The sequence below is a fragment of the Hyperoodon ampullatus genome (genome assembly GCF_949752795.1).
Source record: "Hyperoodon ampullatus genome assembly, chromosome: 3".
Taxonomy (NCBI): domain Eukaryota; kingdom Metazoa; phylum Chordata; class Mammalia; order Artiodactyla; family Ziphiidae; genus Hyperoodon; species Hyperoodon ampullatus.
In genome coordinates, this window is record NC_136916.1 from 73,285,657 (window position 1) to 73,305,651 (window position 19,995).

A 19,995-nucleotide genomic window follows, 5' to 3' on the forward strand; every position below is an offset into this window, starting at 1 on the left:
ACCAGGGGTCCAGTGTGACTGGAGGAACAACTCAACTTGTCTATCATGTGATGATGAGCTTCTACTAAGCAAGATTTTTATTTCTGTCCATTAAAACAGAAGGTGATTCAAGCACTTTTTAATTTATAAAAATTTTAAATGAAGAAGGTAGTAATGGTATCAGTTAATCTCAGGTCAGGTTTTTGGAAGCTCCTAATAACTTCTTAAACATCAAGCATTTCCATGAAGCTAGCCAATTAATTAAAGGCTTTATGAGTAAGCACTTCTACAGAATTCTCAAAGGAATAGCCAGGATCCTCATATAACATAGGGTTTAGATGTTCCATACTGGAGCCTGTATACTCACCCTTTCATCTTAATGCACAAAAGTGTCCAGAAGAGGATGCAACGAGGGGTTACATACTTTGGAGAGCCAGCCTGGCTCAAGGCTGGGAACCTAGTTTCCAGCCACTGGCCCTGGCCCACTCAGAGTGGGCCACTGCAGGGCCTACTCTGGTGATATCGTGACCCTCCAGGTGGCCTCAGGCAGGTAACATGAAGCCTCATCATCCAGGACACTCAAGGTTGCTATTGTCCCCCTCCCAGCTCTGCGAGCCTTCCTTTCAAGGTAACACGGGAGCCTGCAGAGGACAGACTGACGGTGCGATGACCTGGAGGCTGGTCCAGCAGCATCACCTGCTGCCAGGCCGCGGGCAAAGCCCACCAGCCTCTCCTATCCCTGATCTGCGGCATGGGATCCCGCAGGTCTCCTCCAGCTTAACAAGTCTCTCTATCCCCTAAAACCTTCTCACTGAAGAAAGACGTCCAGGACCCATGTGGAAACAGTTAAGCGAGGAAATGGTAAGGTCGGGGAGAAGAGGGCCAAGGGGGCAGACCCCAAGCCCCAGCCCAGTCAGGGCCAGATGGCGACTCCATGTCCAGGAGGCAGGAGGCGTGTGCTACACCTCTCACCAGGCTCAGCGTGGAACTTGGGCAAAGGACACGGACAGGGCCCCCAAGGTGGTGGGCGAGCTGCCCTTGGCATTGGGCTGGCAGGGTGACAGATGCTCGGGAACTGCTTCAGGGGTCGGTCAATGCGCTGTTTCTGACACTAGGGGGCTACAGACCCCTCTGACGACTTGACAGCCCAGACCCTCCTCCCGGGAAAAGCCACGTGTGCATGCACACAACATTCGCACAGCCTTATGCGGGGTTCCTAGCTCTGTATTAAGAACCTGAGGAGCAGAGGTACACAGAGAACAAGACAGCGAGCGGCTGGTACCAGTGATAACAGAGGGAGTAAAGACTTTGGGGAGCCTGGGGAAGGGGGAGTAAGCCCAGGTGGGAGGCTTAGGGAAGCACCCCTGGTGAGGAGGCATGAAAGGCTGGGCCAGGGCCGGGCAGAGCCAGACAGGAAAACCGGAGTGGGGAGGACTCAACCTCAGCCTCTTCATTGTGAAGATGACCAAAACAGCTACCTGGCAGTATGGGGGTGAGAAGTAAGTTAGAATAAGTATAAGTCCACACAGCTTAGAGGCCACACAGTGAATCTAGTGTTGGTTCCCTTCCGGCTTTCTTACCTGCTACCAGGGCTTTGAAGGGGCTGTCACACCCACCTCCTCACTCCCCAAACATCTGGGAGGCAACTGACTGTCTACTCGCAGGTGCTGGTCTTGCTGTTGGGCCGCAAAGCCTAAGGCCAGATCCCTGCCCTCCAGAGGCTTCTGGCATGGCAGGTGGACACAAACATGCAGACCACTTTCTTCCCTAGAATGAGGGACTGCAAGGCAAAGCCCCCAACTAGGACTTCCTACAGGAAGGGTAAGGGCCAAGGGGCGGGAGGCTGGGAGGGAAGGGCATCCTCAGGGCTGGGACAGGAATGCCTTGGGGAAGCAGTCGCAAGGGCAGCCCGACTACCAGCCCAGCAGGATGGGACCCCTCCCTTGCTCTCTCCAGCCACAGGACTACCAGCTACCAGGTACTCACACCTGAGTACCAGCCCCCTCCATCACCTCCTTAGTTTCCCATCCCCTTCCAGACTTGACCAGCCCGTTACTGTAAGTCCACAGGGCGGCTCTCAACGCAGAAGCCCTGCTCACAACACACAACCACAGCTGACCTCTCTGCAGAGGCGCCACAGGCCCGCCCCCCTCCCTGGGGAGGAGAGAGTGACACTCTCCTCCCCAACACATTTCTTTAATCAGAACCTCATCCTTGTCTTCTAAAGCTTTCTTTCTAAGACACACACACATACAAACACATCCCTCCAGGGGTGGATGACAACACACATTTGTCACTTACACATTACAGAGCAGATATGCCTAAGGACAGATTTAATAGGAATCAGGACTAAAGACAAGTGTTCTGAACAGGCTGAAGCAAGGTTGCTGCTTCCTAGGCCCTACTGGGTGTAGGATGCAGTGGCAACGCTGTGCAGGTCCAGGCAAGGCAGTGTCCCTCATTCTTTAAGGAGCCAAGGCAAGGCTGTTACTGCTACCAGTTCTGCCTGGCTCAGATCTAGGTTCCTGGTGCACCTTGTTTGTCATCAGACTGTAGCTGTGTACCTGGCCCTCTTCTCCCAGGGCCCACTCTCCCCACAAGGAGAGGCATGAGGCAAGGGACTTCCATCTCTCCACCACTGATATTACATCAGCAGGTGGAGGCTCTAACCCCCTACACCTCATGCCCTAGAAACACCTGCTAGGGGTGGAGAGGTGGTGGTGATTTTCACTGGGTTTAACAGGAAGTTGGAAAAGAAATGACCACCTTGTTACTGACGTGTCCACTGTAATTTTAACGATGGGACCTCAAAATGTTCTATGGATAGTATATTTGAGTCGACAGTACTTTCTGGAATAAAAGCATTATAACTTTAGTCTCAAGGACTGATGAATTAGGGTAAACTAATAAGGTGACATCCTCCAAGTCGGCAGCTCCACTCAGCCCACCATATCTAAACTGACAAGTCTTATTTTCTATTTGTTAGAGATAATTACCTGACAGAAAAATTTATCAATCAGCTTCTTACAGTTGTTATGTGATACAAGGATTTGTACAATTTGTTTCAGTTCAACTTTAATTCTAAGTCAAAATGTCCAAGTTCCTCTCTCTACTCCTCTGCAAGTGTCTTTAACTCTCAATGGAAATACATACTGTGAATGTGAGGGATCATAAAATATGATGAAAAGACAGTGGTGGATCAATCTCTTAGCTGCCTGTAATGAAAACTTAAAGGGAAAAAATGCTGAGTATAAACGCCCCTGGCATTGTTGAGCAGCCTCATATATGCAGTTATTCAACTCGCCTTGTAAACACAAAGCAAAACAAAAGCACAGCACAATGAGAATTCCTAGCCCCACGCTCAGGAGGCTGGCGATGCCGTTCCTAAGGTCGCCCCCAGAACCTAAGCCCTTTCAGTCATGATTTTTTTTTTTTTTTTTTTTTGCAGTACGCGGGCCTCTCACTGTTGTGGCCTCTCCCGTTGCGTGGCACAGGCTCTGGACGCGCAAGCTCAGCGGCCATGGCTCACGGGCCCAGCCGCTCCGCGGCATGGGGGATCCTCCTGGACCGGGGCACGAACCTGTGTCCCCTGCATGGGCAGGCGGACTCTCAACCACTGCGCCACCAGGGAAGCCCCAGTCATGATTTTTCAAAAAGACACATTGGAGACCAAGATGGAACTCTCAGGAAGCATTTTGTAGGAAATTAGAGGCAGTTTTATGGATGTGTGGGCTTTAATCCAGGAAGTATACGTATAGAGTCCTGAGCCTTGCCAACTCTTGCCAAAATGTATCTCATTCCATCATTGCTCTGTTAACAAGGGGTTCAGTTTCTGTTCCACAGAAAACACCAGATGCAAGTGAGGGCCAAGCCACCCGAAGCTGGGATCGCTGAAGAACCAGAGGTTGAGGAGTCCTGGCTGCTGTGCCCTTCACTGCCAGCCACTACAGGCAGGGCCACAGTTACTGAGTCACCTCAATTCTCGACCCATAAAAAAGGGCTTCCCTGCCTGTAAAAGAAAGGGCTTGGACTAGATTAATTCATTTGAAGAATAACAACTGAGCACCCACTATGTGAAAGGCACTGTGTGGCAGGCACCATGGAGAGGAGCAACGGTTAGACGCAGGAGGCAGCTATGCAGTGCTCCCCTGCTACGTAAACAATGACGTCATTCGTGCTGCCCGTGGGAAAGCAGGGAAGAGCACAGCCGGGGGGGATGAACCAGGGGCTCTACCTCAGTCCCCACCTAGCTGCCCTGAGATGTGAGGAGAGCACAGCTGTAACCCACAGAGACACATCAGTGAGCTGGGGTCACTGCTGGGAAGCTCTGAGCTAGACATGCATGGAGGGTCCTCAGGAGAAGTGTGATCCTTCAGAGGCTCAACACACTGTGGGAGCGCAGGGAGGGAGACTCCCAGTAGGCAGAATTCCCCATGACCAGAGCCCTGTGGCATCTCTTCGGAAGTCTGCCACCCCAGTGTCCACGCACCATTGATCACATGGGTCCACTGCTCAGTGACCATGATGGAGGGGAGGGCAGAGAGGTGGGGGCAGAAGGGAGGAAGGAACAGCAAAAGACAACACTGGCAGGAATTAGGAGGACGATACTTACCTGAGATTTGGAGCTGGGAAATGCTGATGCTGTCATCCACACGGCCCTGGGTTCCTTGGAAGCTTGAAGGAATAAAGTTACTGGCTGAGGACCAAATGCCACATGTACCTATGGCTCTGGAAAACTGATTCTTTCAGCAAATACTGTTTGAGATTCGGGCAAATAAGACCCAGGGTCCATCCTCAAGGAGCCCACTGGGCAATGGACTCACAGAAAATGATTTCTTAAGAACACGTAATAAACCAGGAAGAAATGCAATTTGTTCCTCTCTGGTGCTACCCAAGATGGGAAATGGATGTAGCCCAGACTTATTTATTAGGCTTCTTAAATGATATTATGCTATATTTCCTAATGATATTAAGCTGTATTTCCATCCAGGTAAGGCAGGGTAAACAAGCAATCAGGGAACTCAAAAATCAAAAAAGCAACTTGGCGAGGCCATGCTTTGTGCACGTGTGTGTACTTCACAAAAGGGTTAAGTGGACAGAAGAGAGGGAAAAATCTAGAAAACCTCCAGAGAAATATAAAATGGTCATGTACAGTAAGTCCACCCCTACAAGTGTTCTTTTTTTTCAGTAAAGAAAAAGAAAACTGAGCAGTGACCTGACCCAAAACTATCAGAGGAAGAAAAGCAACATCAGCTCAAGACTGAGCAGCAAGAAAAATAAGACTCTGTTTGCCAGATAAAATAGGAAATATCTGCAGCTGGATTACCTCTGTGTCAGTCACAAAGGGTCAGTCTACTCAGCACATAACCGAGTTTCTCAGCTTCAACTGTATCCCCTCATCCAAATTAAGCCATCTCATTTCTGATTCATAAAATAGTATTTCACAGAAAAGTGAGTCACTTAATTACTACCTAATGTAACATAAATTACATTTGCATTCATTTAAAACAACTTCCTAATTACAAGGAAACATAAAAAAAGGTTCTGAGTGTGATTTTTAAGATGCTGGAACAAACCAAGATTTAATTTAAATATATTTACAATAACTACAAATGATTACATGATTTTTTTCTTAAAGGTCATATCTGCAACAGAAGAGAAATATTTTGCTTTAATCTGATCCTTTACTTCTAATGGTTTATGGGTCTTCAGAATTGATAAAGCATTTAGCTTGTGGATGCACAACTGAAACCCAGCACGAGGCACTCTGGGCACAGGTGAGTGAGAAATGGAAAGAGCAACACTTGGTGGAAGACACTCCCCTGCAGGACAAGAGACCATGCTCTGCAGCAACAGCGCTATTGCCAGGTTTTATTCACACAATGATGATCTCTCATAGGACCCTGTGCAAAGCACCTCAGTCTTTTTTCATATGGGATTGAGCATGTTAACTGTCACTCAGGAATCAAGAGTTTTTCTGGAAGATAAAGAAGTATCTATAAAATGTACCATGATCTTAGAGAAATGTAGTACAAGATTTTGAACACTATTTATCAGCAGCATACGAGAAGAGTCATGGGCTCCAGTAGAGCCATATGCTGGCTGACCCTTTGCTTTTCACCTAAGACTTAAGAGACTTTATAGGTAATGACAGAATAACTAATGATAAAATAAAGACAAATTTGCCTTTGTATCTTAGGAGTCTACATCAATCTAAATAACAGTATCTGGCAGTGGATATTTAAAATCTTTATTGGTATTTAAGCTAATATAAATGCTAACATCAAAGTTTGTCAGACGTGTTAAGAGAACACAAAGCTACATTGTTACATAAATACAAAGATGATACAAAAATCCACTTTCTTTTACCTTTGAAACCCAACTACATGGGATGTGGAAATATTTTTTTATCAAGTAGATAATCTGTTTTATCAATAGCTAGAAAGCCATTTTTGTAAGTTGTCTTTCAGCTGAAAAAACAATACACTACTTACATCATATTGGAAAAGGAATGACCTCAAGATTTCCAAGTAACACAGCTCTTTTTCACATCTGAACTCCCCTGCTGATCATTAGGAACAGTTTCAAATGTCCCATTCTTGGCTTTCATTTGTGCCAAACCCTGGACAAGTCTGTAACAAGGTTATGGTAGCAAAACACTGCGTTTCTGCACGGGGTGCTAAGTCATCTGTCCTCCCTTCTTCTTAGCACAGCATCATTCACATTAGTCTGAGGTCTCTCCTAAATCAAGCTGTGCTTATATACAGAGGAAATATGAAATCAAAGTTATTTTCCTTCTATCTCTTGTAAGCTAATAAACTACCTCAAATTCATTGTTTAACTGAATATACTGTTCTGTTCTTAGAGATGCTGTGGTCCAAACTCTGTCCTCAGTCAAGGTGAGGGAGAGGTGAATACGGCCCCAAAAGGCTCAGTGCTGGATCAACACACTCAAGAATGGGATAGATAGTCTTTTGTTGGTAGGTATTTGCAGAATACCTTAAAAAAGGGAGGGGGGCTTCCTTATCTGATCCAAAATGGTGCTGTTTTCTGTATCACATTCTTATACAATTCCCAATTATCTAAAATGCTGAGGAATGAAAGACAGAGTTCTGTTTCTTTTGACCAAATAGCTGGAAGTATTAAAAAGTGAAGGTAGACTAGAAATAAAACACAATTCCAATATGTTTTAAACCAGATTTAAGTTGCTTTTTTTTAATTCAAATCGACCCAAAGCAAAACTTACATTACAAAGGAAGAACAAAATACATTATGATATAACACACTAGGAGTTACATGAAAGCTAAATTTGTGGGCAAAGGGCCTCATCCCAATCACATTCTGGGCTGATGAGCAATTCTGCAAGAAAGTTAGAATCTCAGTTTTTGTATGGTCCACTCTGGTAATTAAACTACACATTCTCATCTCATAGGGTGTGTATCTGACAAATCAAGCTAGACTCCCTCACGCTCCAGATGTGTACTCTTGCTACTGCCAGAACACTGAATTCTCTAGCGGAAATGCTGTTCCAAGCATGACTGATAATGAATTAAAAAAACAAAATAGTCAAGTCCTCCAAACTAACAAGCATGGATTATTCTGTGGTAAATAGTTTAGAAATATGGGAATTAAATAATCTAAAAAACTTACTCTGCTGTACATTTATAAACACAAATATTTACACACAAAAAAATCTGTTTTTAAAAGATGAGGTTTGCAGTTCATTAATGATCATCATCTTTTATGAGCTGGTTTCTTTGGTGTACTTGCCAAATATATTTCTAAAAAGGTTTAGTAATAGGCTTAAATAATAAATTTCAAAAGAAACATAGAAGGATCAGTGACAAATTTGATACTATTCTGAACATTTCAGTCAAGATTCTGGAAAAACCAATCAGTTGATTTTCTGAAAATATGTGTTCTCATTATGTTACTACAGAAAACTTCTCTGTTAATCAAATTCAAGTGCAGACCAGCACGTTCATCCCTATATTCCACCAGTTACCAACTTGGAGACATTTTAGTTATTGTTAAATATGATACGTGATTGGGATTCTATTAACAACAACAAAAAAAACATTCTTTTTAAACTTCCAGAAAAATGAAACCTCAAACAATAAATAATGGAATTATACACTTCTTCATTAAATAGAAATTTTGATTCCAGGAAGAGCATTCATAACTTTTTTCTGAAGTCGCAGCAGCAATACAGAACAAAGAATTTACCTTCATCTGACCTTTTTACTTGGAATTCCCTGACTCAAACTCAGTGGCTAACTTAGTTTGGAAACCTTTGACTGGCTGGGGAAAGAAAATCATTTTGAACTAACTGAATAAATTAATAGACACATGAGGAAATAAGTCCTGTGCAAATGTAACATTAGCATCACTGCTCAGAGTGCAGGACCCCACAAGCCCTCCCATCTCCTCGTCTCCCTGGGCCCAGGGTTTCAGGGAAAAGTAACACAATTCATTTCTGGCCATGCCAGGTCCCTGATGCTGCAAATGTGTCTTAGCTCTGACCTGGCTATTGGTTTCCAGAATGAGAACACAGCTCAGCTCCTAGCTTCATAAAGGCCTCTCTCTCAGAAGATAACTTTTTGGAGATATTTTTATGAAAAAAAAAAAAAAAGACCACCCATTTCTATCCATCATGTTCCAGTTATAGTTTTGGGATGGTTACAAAACTGGCCACACTCTTAGTGGTTCCCTGTAGAAGAGGCTACGTAGCCCATCTGTGATCCCCCACAGCAACCTCTTCCTGAAGCTGCCCGTTCTTCAGAAACCTGTACCCAGCATAGGCCCAGCAGATCAGACATCTGATGCCACAGCTACTCTGCATCCAAGAGAATAAACTCTGTGCTTGAGGAAATAACACTGCTGGCTCTGAAAAGGGTAAAGCCAGAGTAGACTCCTAATTCTGCTTAGTTATACTTTTCAGGTAGGTGAAATAGCTTTATACTTAATGACTTAAAACTACAAATTCAGACATGAGAAGCCCTTCATCTTGTAAACTTCTGATAATGAATTTATTACTGGTGTGTAACTATTCTGAAATTTCCTAAAGCACTAAGAACAATACTGGGATATTTTTAAAGTTTCTTCTGAAACTAACATGATGACAAATCAAGCACAGAACTCATTTCCAAGGGCATCACCATAGATCCCTAATGCCTCTAGAACCATTGTTATTGACACTTTATCATATTTATGTTTACACTAAAACATATGCCAATCAACCCAGAAAATAACTGTTCTGAAGAGCGTCACTGTGCATAACTTTAAAATAGATAGGAAATGCTTAATTAGCATATTAGGAATCAGCCAGATTTACAAATGTGCACCCATTAGAAATTTTACCCTTTAGAAATTTTATTTCAACTGGGAAGAAAAAAACACCATGAAACCACCCCAAATTATTTAACCATTAAAGCCAAATGGTTTAACAATATTTTGGGCTATTTTTAGGGAATACTCTACCACCAGGACATGAAATTTTCAGCTTAAAGTGAGGTAAAAGACAAAGCTTAAAATGGAAATTGCTAAAATGGAAATTGCAACTGACATACTATGGCTCTGCAATTAAAATTAGTGGTGGTTCCTGTTCTCACAGGCATGTCAAAGCCAGCTGTGGAATGAGGAACATCAAGTGAAATAATGCATAAAATACACCAGAAAGAGTACTGCACTGGAGGCACTGTTTTAAAAACAGAATACACGGGCTTTATAAAGCTATTTTCTTTCCCATTAGTTTTTTTAAAAGCACAACTCAACTAGAGACAGAAGTTGAGACGCAACGTCTCTGGGTAGTGTACTTCAGTTGTTTAAAAAAAAAAAAAGTTAAAAACAAGAGCACACCAACAGGAAAGCAGAGGTAATGGATTTATGTCATCCAAAGCTACATTAATTAGGAAAAGAACAGTTTGAAACAGCCAATTTGTACTCATTAAAAATGACTGAGGTGACAGCATTACTTTAAAATTTTCTTAGGGCATTTTCCAGTAGAACCCAGGATGCCCTGGGTAAAACTGTGCCTCCAAACTGCAACAAGTGCTCTGCTGGTTTATAATATTGTGCACGTCAATGAAACCATACATTTGGAAAGGGTAAATTCTCCACTCCTAACCTGCTTGTGTCATTTTGGAAAAACAATTGTTTTAAATGCAATATTGTATAGAAAGCTTGAACCTCGTAAACTTGGACCAAGAAACCAAATTAAGACCTTCAAGCATGTGGGGTGTGTGTGTGTGTGTGTGCGTTTATATATATAAAAACATCCCTCCCCTACAATGAAAACCAAACAAACAAACAAAAAAAACCTAAAAGTGTATACCTGCTTTCTGATTTCACAGCAAATCAGAAATTGCATAGGATATACTTTGTGCAAGGCAAAAAGCCTTTTAAGTATCTGGAATATAACTCCTATCTTGCTCACAGTTCTGTGTATATCAGATATCATCAAATTTGTGTTTTAAGTAGTCTTTCATGACCTTGGCAATTGGTAGTTCATCAAGTAGCTTTAGGTTTTGAAGGCCTATACATTGTCGAATTTTAATTCGGCACAGGTCCTGCAAGTTTCTGGGCTGTCCTATAAAGACAGAAAAAAGAAAATGTTACAAAGCTGCAAAGCACAACATTTAAGGCGGGCTTTAAGGTTCTGAAAAGAATAGTTTATTTCACTGGGAAGTGTCTCTCTGTGGACTTTACATACAAAGGATCAGAGAGACTCTAGCTAGGAGGACATGTCCTGGGTACCTTCATATGGCGTCTCATTGGATCCTTTTCACATCCCTGGGATGGTCGATATTTTCACCTCCATTTTACAAATAGGGACACTAAAGATCAGCGATTTTAGTCAATTGCTCAATGTCAGACGACCAATTAAAGCTTTTTAGACAGAGGCTAAAACCAGATCTTCTGACTCTAAGCCTGGTATGCCTACCAGTACAAACTGGAATGTCAGTTCTTGTCCCAGGTAGGCCTCTAATATGCTGGGTGAACCAGTGTGAGGCAAATCACTCTTCTGGGCCTCAGTTTCTCCACCTGAAAAGTGAGGAAACTAAAAGAGATGCTTTCTAACATGGCTCCTCCTGTCAGCTCACTGTCCAGGGCACAGAACACAATCCTGGGGAGCTCTCCCAAATGACATCTGCCCTGGTGTTCACCATGATTCTGGACACAGCAGAACTTGGCTGTGGGGAGGGCATGGACTGGGAGGGCAGCGGGGGCGGAAAAAGCACCCCAAGCTATTCTGAATCTCCATCTCTTCAAACATGCCACCCTGACCATCTGCCAATAAAAACCTCTGCTATAACCCAACTCAAAAGAAAAATTACAAAATGCAATTTCTTTCACTTCTGAATATTGTGTTTTACCAAATCAATATAGATGACCACAAACACGAGCAAAAATTCTTTGCCACAGAGCCTCAGAAGTGTTTGGATTCACATAAATTCTAATTTCATATTAAATGGTAATAATAATACAAGCTAACATATGTTGAATGTGTACTCTGTGCCATCTAGTCTTATAAGCTCCCGATATATACTAACTCGTGTAATCCTTTTACAAGGGAAGTACTTTGATCATCATCCCCATTTTAGAGACTGCTTGCATCTCTAAGTAACATGCTCAAAGTCAAGCAGGATGCTATACTTCAGCGATTCTCAAACTTCTTGGCCTCAAAACCTCTTTACGGGGACTTCCCTGGTGGCCCAGTGGATGGGAATCCGCCTGCCAATGCAAGGGACACAGGTTCGATCCCTGGTCCAGGAGGATCCCACGTGCCACGGAGTGGCTAAGTCCGTGCGCCAGGGCTGCTGAGCCTGCACTCTAGAGCCTGTGAGCCACAACTGCTGAGCCTGCGCTCTAGAGCCGCCAGCCACAACTACTGAGCCTGCGATCTAGAGCCTGTGGACCATGACTGCTGGGCCCGCGCACCTGGAGCCCGGCTCCGCAATGGGGCGGGGGCACCGCAACGAGAGGCCCGCGCACCGCAGTGGAGAGTGGCCCCCGCTCGCTGCAACTGGAGGGGGCCCGCGCGCAGCAGTGAGGACCCAACGCAGCCATAAATAAATAATAAATAAATAATTTAAAAAACCCCCAAAACACTTTACCATATTAGAGGTTAAAACAGAAATTTCAGAAATACTTATTAATTCATTTAAAAATAACAAAGATAAACCCCATTATATGTTAGTTAACATAAATACCACTGTTATGAAGGTAACAATATTTTCAAAAATAAATGAGAAGAATGGCATTCTTTCACATTTCTGCAAATCTTTTAAAGGTCTGGCTTAACAGATGATGGCTGAACTCTCATATATGCTCCTACACTCAATCTGTTGTGATGAAACCACATCATCCAGTCTCTGGGGAAGTCCACTTACTCTCATAAAAGAAGGAATGTGGAAAAGACAAATAATGTCTTAGTATTATTATGAAAATTGCTCTGACCTCGATATCCTGAAAGAGTCTGGCTAACTCCAGGGGTCCCCAGGCCATACATGGAGTACTACTGCTGTACTTAGTACTTACTTGAATTGTACTCGTTTACAGGGATCACCATTATTCAAAATTAAGTAATTCTTTATAAACGAAAAAGGGTCCTTAAAACTTAGACCTCTGCTCTGTAAGACCTGTATGAACATGTGCTTTCCAAGAGGTACTTAATACATGGTCTCTTAACAGAATCACAGCTGAAGCTACTGCTTTCCTAAAAATGGCTGTAAGCTAGGGGCACGTGTATCCGTGGATGTCTGCATAAGGATCCCTGTGAGGCTGTAGCACTCACTCATGAGTGTCTTGGTGAGGTATGTCCCCCTCATCGTCCAGATCTCTACTAAAAGGGCACTGCTGAAAGGGAGATGAGGTCAGGTTCCCCATCAGATTCTCTCCGAGCTCCTTTTCTCTAGAGTACTTAACAAGGCTATGATTTTACATTTACTTGGTGATTACCCATTAATGTCCATCTTCCTCACATGTTCCATGAGGGTAAGACGATTTCTGGTTGCCAATGCAAAAGTCCAATGCCTGACACAATACTCAACAAATACTAGTTGAACAAATGAACACTTAATAGGCTTGTCCTTAAAGTATAAAACAGTCAGCTCATTGCAAAACACACCCATGTCAATGGCAAATCGTTTTCTAACCTGTTTTGAATTATTTTTCATCACCATTCATGGGCTACCTTTAGGAAGAGAATAAATTATCACTGTCATTTTTCAATAAATGCTTATAGTATTTGATCTGCAAATGCAAACCAGAATATGTATCAGATTTGAATCTTCTTTTTTTAAAGAATTTGATTTTCTTAATAGATGGCAGGTTCTTTTCAAGTACAATATTAATGAAAAGAACAACCACAATGTATTCAGGCAAAAAACAGATGACATAGAATTGACATATATAAATATACATGTGTACTTAAATGAAAACATATCATCTAACAATGTGGAAAACCTGTATTATTGGAATTTGCTTAGCTAAGATAGAAAAGATGGAAACAATAGGTTCCAAATAGGGGATCTTCTGATGGTATCGTTTTGTGGCAGATTATACTCTCCAAAAACGACCACAGTACCTCCTATGCCTCATGCTCTTTTTTTTACAATGTGACTGGATACCCCATCATTAAGAGACGGTATCTAGGTTCCCTCTCCTTGAAACTGGGTGGGCTCATGACTATGGTGGAACTCATAGATCATAGCTTTCACCTGGCTCTTGGGACATTCACTCTTGGCACACAGCTATCACCACGCCATGAAGAAGTCTCAACAGTCTACAAAAAGGAACTGAGGTCAATGCCCAACATCCAGGCTGAGCTCCCAGCCAAGTGCCCGCACAACTAGCCAGCCATCAGAGTGAGCCCTTTTGACAGTGGAAAGGCCCCAGTCAAGTGGCTCCAGATGACACTGCTTGGAGTAGAGAAGTAAAATAATCAACTATTATTATTTTAAGCCACTAAAATTTGCAGCATTAGATAACCAAGTGAGATTCTGGGATGTGGAAGTAGGGGGTTGCCATTAAAAAAAAAAATCTAAAATAGATGGCTTTGTCATTGGGACCAGGCAGGGGGGAAAAGCTTTGACGAGGCTGTTGGTCAGGGCTTAAGGGAAAGTTTTTAAAATGTTACTAGAAGCTGGAGGAAAGGGGAGACTTTTAATAGTTTAATAAATTCAAAGGAGGAAGCTACAGAAATACTACCACCCTCAGAAGCTATTGGTGCATTAGCCTTTCCCAGGGAAAAATGCACTTTCTATGCCTAAATATCAGAAAGTTTTACTCAATTTGCTACAGAATTTTCTTCTTCTTAAGCAGTGTGTTGTGGCAGTCTTTTAACGTCTGGGGAGAATGTGATCTTTTGAAGATTTCCTGACCATGTATAATTCCTGTCTGCAGAAAGACCTTGAATGGTAAAGGCCAGAGTGGTTAAAAGCAGCAACTCTGCAGCCAGCATCAACTGCTGGCCCCAGTAGCTCTTGGGTGAGCTACTTAGCCTCCTGCCTTGGTTTCTGCATCTATGAACTAAGGATAACACCACCTACATAATAGGCCTTACAAGCATATAAAGAATTAGTTTTGGTAAAGTGCTTACAATAGTACACAGGCATATAGTAAGAGCTAATAGAGTATTTGGTAAATAAATGTTAAAATAGTAATTTTAAATACTTGTAAGGATATGTTTTACTTCCCCTTCTCAGAAACGTAGAGGGCTCCTTTTTGGAAGATGAAGCTTCCTGGTGTTAAGACGGTAAGAAAACTAGCTGACAACTTAACAGTAAAAGAACAACTCGTAATCTAGTCCTGGGAAACAGTCCTGAGCAAATTGATGGAAATCATATTCTGGAAATCACTACATGACCTGGAGTTGGCAGAGATGTGAGAACTTTGTATAAAAAAGCTGTGCAGTGATGAAGTGAGGTGTGTCGTCATACTACTGCTCCACAAATATACAGATATTCCCTCACCTTGCCAGATAGCAGCACTGAGTGAAAAGCGGGCTACATAATAAAGAGTAATAAAGACTAATTGTAATGACTGTTATTTCTAAGACTATTTAAGGACCCATTTTTTTCAGGAATATCATTTTAGGAATAGAAGATTATGACTGAAAAAGAAGTACAGGCATACCTCGTTTTATTGTGTTTCGCAGATACTGCATTTTTTACAAATTGCAGGTCTGTGGCAACCCTGAATTGAGGAAGTCTATCAGCGCCATTTTTCCAGCAGCATTTGCTCACTTCATGTCTCTGTGTCACATTTTGGTAGTTCTTGCAATATTTCAAACATCGCCATTATTATTATATTATTATGGTGATCTGTGATCAGTGATCCTTTTCTTGAAGTAATTACTACTAGGCTAAAAGGCTCAGATGATGATTAGCATTTTCTAGCAATAAAGTATTTTTTAAATTAAGGTACACATTGTTTTTTTAGACATAATGCTATTGCACACTTGATATACTACAATATAGTCTAAACATAACTTTTCCATGCGCTGGGAAACCAAACAATTTGAATGACTTGCTTTATTGCAATAGTCACTTTATTGCAGTGGTCTGGAACAGAACCTGCAGTATCTCTGAGATGTGCCTATTATTTATTTTGTTGTCAACATATCACTCAAAAGTATTTACTGAGCACCTACTATGTACTTAAAAATGCACTGTCCCAGAGATTAAAGGGGCAAGAGAAAGAAGGAGGTGGTGGCAGAGGAAAAGAAGGCAGAGAAAGAGAATAAAGGGAACAAAAGCAAAAAACCAACACACGTGCACGCTGCTTACCAGGCGTCTTAGAAAATTACTCCTGTCCTGTTAAATAGCAACTGCCTTGTCCGTGGGATGACAGGGGAGACCTTGGGGGACATCTCACAAAAAGAGTATAATTTAAGGAATTATAAACACTATGGGGGATGCAGAAACACTACAAACTATTATTCATACTAATGAACTACAATGGGATTACATAATACTTCAAAGGGTTATTAGTCTTTCCATTTGGTAAAGAAGCCCATCATTAGTAATAATTGGGCTGGTATAAAATAGGAAATCAGCTTTTGAAGGGTCTGGTCTAGTATAATTACAAAACCAGGGCAGCAGCATAATTTTGAAAATTAAATATTCTAAAGCACCTCCTTTTGACATGACCACCACTGCATTTATAATAGGCTAAACTTATTTATTTAGCAGTCTCCATCTTAGGTCAACATCTGGAATGGTCTCCCAATACCTCTTTGTTTTATTTCAGTTTCCCATTTTAAGATCCTACCATGAACACATTTTATTCCTTTGCTTTTGCCTCTGAATTCCCTTCACAGGGACTTAGTATGAAATGTGTTAAATCTTATTTTACAGGACAAAGGTAGTTGCGAGCTCACCTCAAAATAAAAATCATGGTATTGTAAAATAAAAGGCTACTCTGATTTAACTCTTAGATAGAATCCAAAAGTACACAATGTCAGCCTTGATGACATTTGTCCACTTGTTACATTTTTCTTCACAGGCACACGAGCTTTGACCTATTTTTCTCATTTGCACTAAGCCAAACAAAAGCATATATTGCTTCCTAACAAATAACAGAAGTCCCTAGAAGCCTACATAAAAAATAGAAAGTAATACAAATATGACAGAAATAGTACAGAATAAGGTAATACTTTCCATATCAAAGAACCTTAAAATGTGGTGTAATTTGACTTAAAACTGTGTACTATTTATTTATTTCTAAAAGTGATTTTAATAATTGGGACTAAATAACCTAATAAGACTACAATGTAGATGTGTAGCAACATCCCCAATGAGAAGAAAAATCAATAATCAAAAATAACCTTAGTTAAAATGTGTTACACAAATTATTTCCTCAAAGAGTTATACTAAGTAACACTATTTTGGTAAGTCATACTGAAAAAAAAAAAAAGAAAAAAAAAGTCAAAGAAATTGATTAAAGAAGCATTTGAAAGGAACACAGGAGGAGTAAGGGCACCTGATGCTGAGGGGTTGTATGGGGTCATCTGCTTACATACCTACCTGTTGCTGTGCTGGACTTAGCTGAGAAAGCCACAGCCTAAATTTCACTTTCTTAAAATTAAAGTCATGATTTATATTCTTACTTTTTTTAAAGTTTGAAACTTTGCAGCTAAAACATACTACTTGACTATGACTAAAATTTAAATAAAGACATGTTTCAGGTTACCATAGTGTTTATAAAATAGTATTTTTTTTTAATAAAGACTTGTTCCTTTATTTTATTTTTTTTATTATTATCTTTTCGGCGTTACGTGGACCTCTCACTGTAGTGGCCTCTCCCGTTGCGGAGCACAGGCTCCAGAGGCGCAGGCTCAGCGGCCATGGCTCACAGGCCCAGCTGCTCCACGGCATGTGGGATCCTCCCGGACCGGGGCACGAACCCGTGTCCCCTGCATTGGCAGGCGGACTCTCAACCACTGCGCCACCAGGGAAGCCCTAAAATAGTATTTTTAAATGCCCGTGATTTCAGGTTACTGTAGTGTTTATAGAATAGTATTTTTAAATGCCCGTAACTGATGTTCTAGAAAGTAACAATCTTAAGTACTTGATGGATTAAGTCTCTGCAAAACAGTTTATCCAACTCATTCCCATTTACCTAATCTTTTTCTCTTAGAAGTATGAGCCCTTTATTTTTCAAATTCCTTTTGGTCAATTTACTTATTTAAAAAGTTTTTATTTAAATAATATATTTAAAAATTATTTATTAAATACATTAAAATTATTTAAAATTTAATTTAAATAATTAATTCCTATTATTAACTCCTTTAATTCCTTAAAACATACAAATTGAAATATTGATACAACCCAGCACTACCTTTTACCTACCACTGAAGCATACTGAGCAGCTTCTTCAAGTATTTGAACAGCATCTACTAGAAACACAGATCAGTGCATTACCTTAGACTCCTCTAGATATTAAACACAAACCCAACTGGCATATTCTCTGCCTTAAGAGTAATTTATACGAGAGCCTGCCATGCTATGTAAAAAAGAAAAAAAAAAGGTGTTTAGTAAACAGTTAAGTGGTTAACTTACTCAAGGACTCCTTGGCACCTCTGATATGGTGCTGTGCACGGTGAATCTCTGAAACTGGGATCTAGAATCCAGGGTACTAGTCTTCTAAACTGACTTGCACTCTTAAAATTATAGGACCTCAAAGAATTTTTGTTTATGTGTGTTATATCCATCTATATTCATCATATCTAGAAAATAAACGTCAGAAATTTTAAAAATACTTATTGATTCACTTAAAATACTAGTAATAAATTTATTATCAGTTGAAATAAGTTTTTATGGGAAAAAAAGCTGCTTTTCAAAACAAAGATTTCATGAGAAGAGTGGCACTGTTTTACATCTCTGCAAATATCTCTTAGGTCTGGCTTCAGAGAAGACTGCTGCATTTACAGATCTGCTTCTGCGTACCATCTATTGTAATATGCTGTTATGATTGAAGTAGATGAAGAAAATCCAGACTCACATAGGTAGTTGGAAAAGGAAGACCATTTTCATGGCCTTTTTAGATAATCATGGATCTTCTTTGATACTTCACCAAAACTCAACAAGGGGTGTTTTTTTAAAGGTTAGATGCAATATGGAATCTGAAACCACAACAATGAACTTCTTTATACTCTTTCACATTAAAATCCATTGGTCTGTTTTGCCCTCTGAACGGATCTTTTACCTATGCATGATTTTGTAACATCATGCATTAGTCATTTGGAAAATACTGGTTACCTGGGTTATTATGCAGATCTTCCATATGTTGACCCAATTTATTACATGATATCAAAAAATTACTTTTGGGGCTTCCCTGGTGGCACAGTGGTTGAGAGTCCGCCTGCCGATGCAGGGGACACGGGTTCGTGCCCAGGTCTGGGAAGATCCCACATGCCACGGAGCGGCTGGGCCTGTGAGCCATGGCCGCTGAGCCTGCGCATCCGGAGCCTGTGCTCCGCAACGGGAGAGGTCACAACAGTGAGAGGCCCGCGTATCACACACACACAAAAAAATTACTTTTGTTATTATCTCTACTAATCTCAAAAATGTCTTTACATGTTGGGAAACTGTCAATGTCCCAGTGGCAAATACAAAAATACAAGTTTTTCAAAATTCTAATTTTCACTTGAAAGCTCAAATTTTATGACTCCCCATAAATACTGTCGGTTGTTTTCCTTAAGGTGACAAATGCACTTTATTCATTTTCAAGAAAATGTCTACCAAATACCAAAGCCTAAACAGCTATAGTTTGGCTGTCTGTCCATCCTTCAGGTAAAAATGGTATTCCACCAAAAATGCTGCTGGTTCAGCTCAAACAAATCACAGATGTACTTTTCCTCAATTCAATCACAGCACTTCATTACATAGTAAGAATACTTTCAATTTCCATCCCACAGAATAATTAAAAGGTACATACTGAAAGGGATAAGATTTAATAAAATTAAGTCAAAGAGATTCCTAAATGGAACTGGAACACTCTTTACCGAGATTGCCTTGTGGTGAAGAACACAACTACTAGTACCCTCTGGGACTACTGCCTTGATTAATGCTGAGGTACCTGCCATTTTACCCACCACAGCTCTTACACCATCAGTGCAAAAGTCAGTGCAGAGACACAGACGTAGTGAATGGACATGTGGGCACGGGGGGGAAGGCGAGGGTGGGATGAATTGGGAGACTAGGTCTGACATGAATACACTACTATGTGTAAAACAGATAGCTCATGGGAACCTGCTGTATGGCACAGGGAGCTCAGCTCTGTGCTCTGTGATGACCTAGATGGCGGGGGGCAGGGGGGGGAGAAGGGAGGTCCAAGAGGGAGGGGATATAGGTATAGATATAGCTGACTCACTTCATTGTACAGCAGAAACTAACACAACATTGTAAAGCAATTTTACTCCAATAAAAAAAAAAAGAAAAGGCAAATAATATCTTAGTATTGTTATGAAATTAGTTTTGGCCTCATGGGCACCTAAAACTGTCTCGAGGA

At 41.3% G+C, this 19,995-nt stretch overlaps 1 protein-coding gene across 1 annotated transcript in view; it reads right to left on the reverse strand.

Moving 5' to 3' along the window:
* Nucleotides 1-10,427: 10,427 nt before the first annotated feature.
* The window catches only part of ASB7 (ankyrin repeat and SOCS box containing 7), a gene marked incomplete at both ends in the record, with an annotated part of 43,689 nt that continues 34,121 nt past the window's right edge, over nt 10,428-19,995 (reverse strand). Inside the window, one exon of the mRNA XM_079701393.1 lies at nt 10,428-10,567. Within this exon, the coding sequence (XP_079557519.1) occupies nt 10,428-10,567 (140 nt within the window). The remainder of the gene's footprint in view (nt 10,568-19,995) is intronic.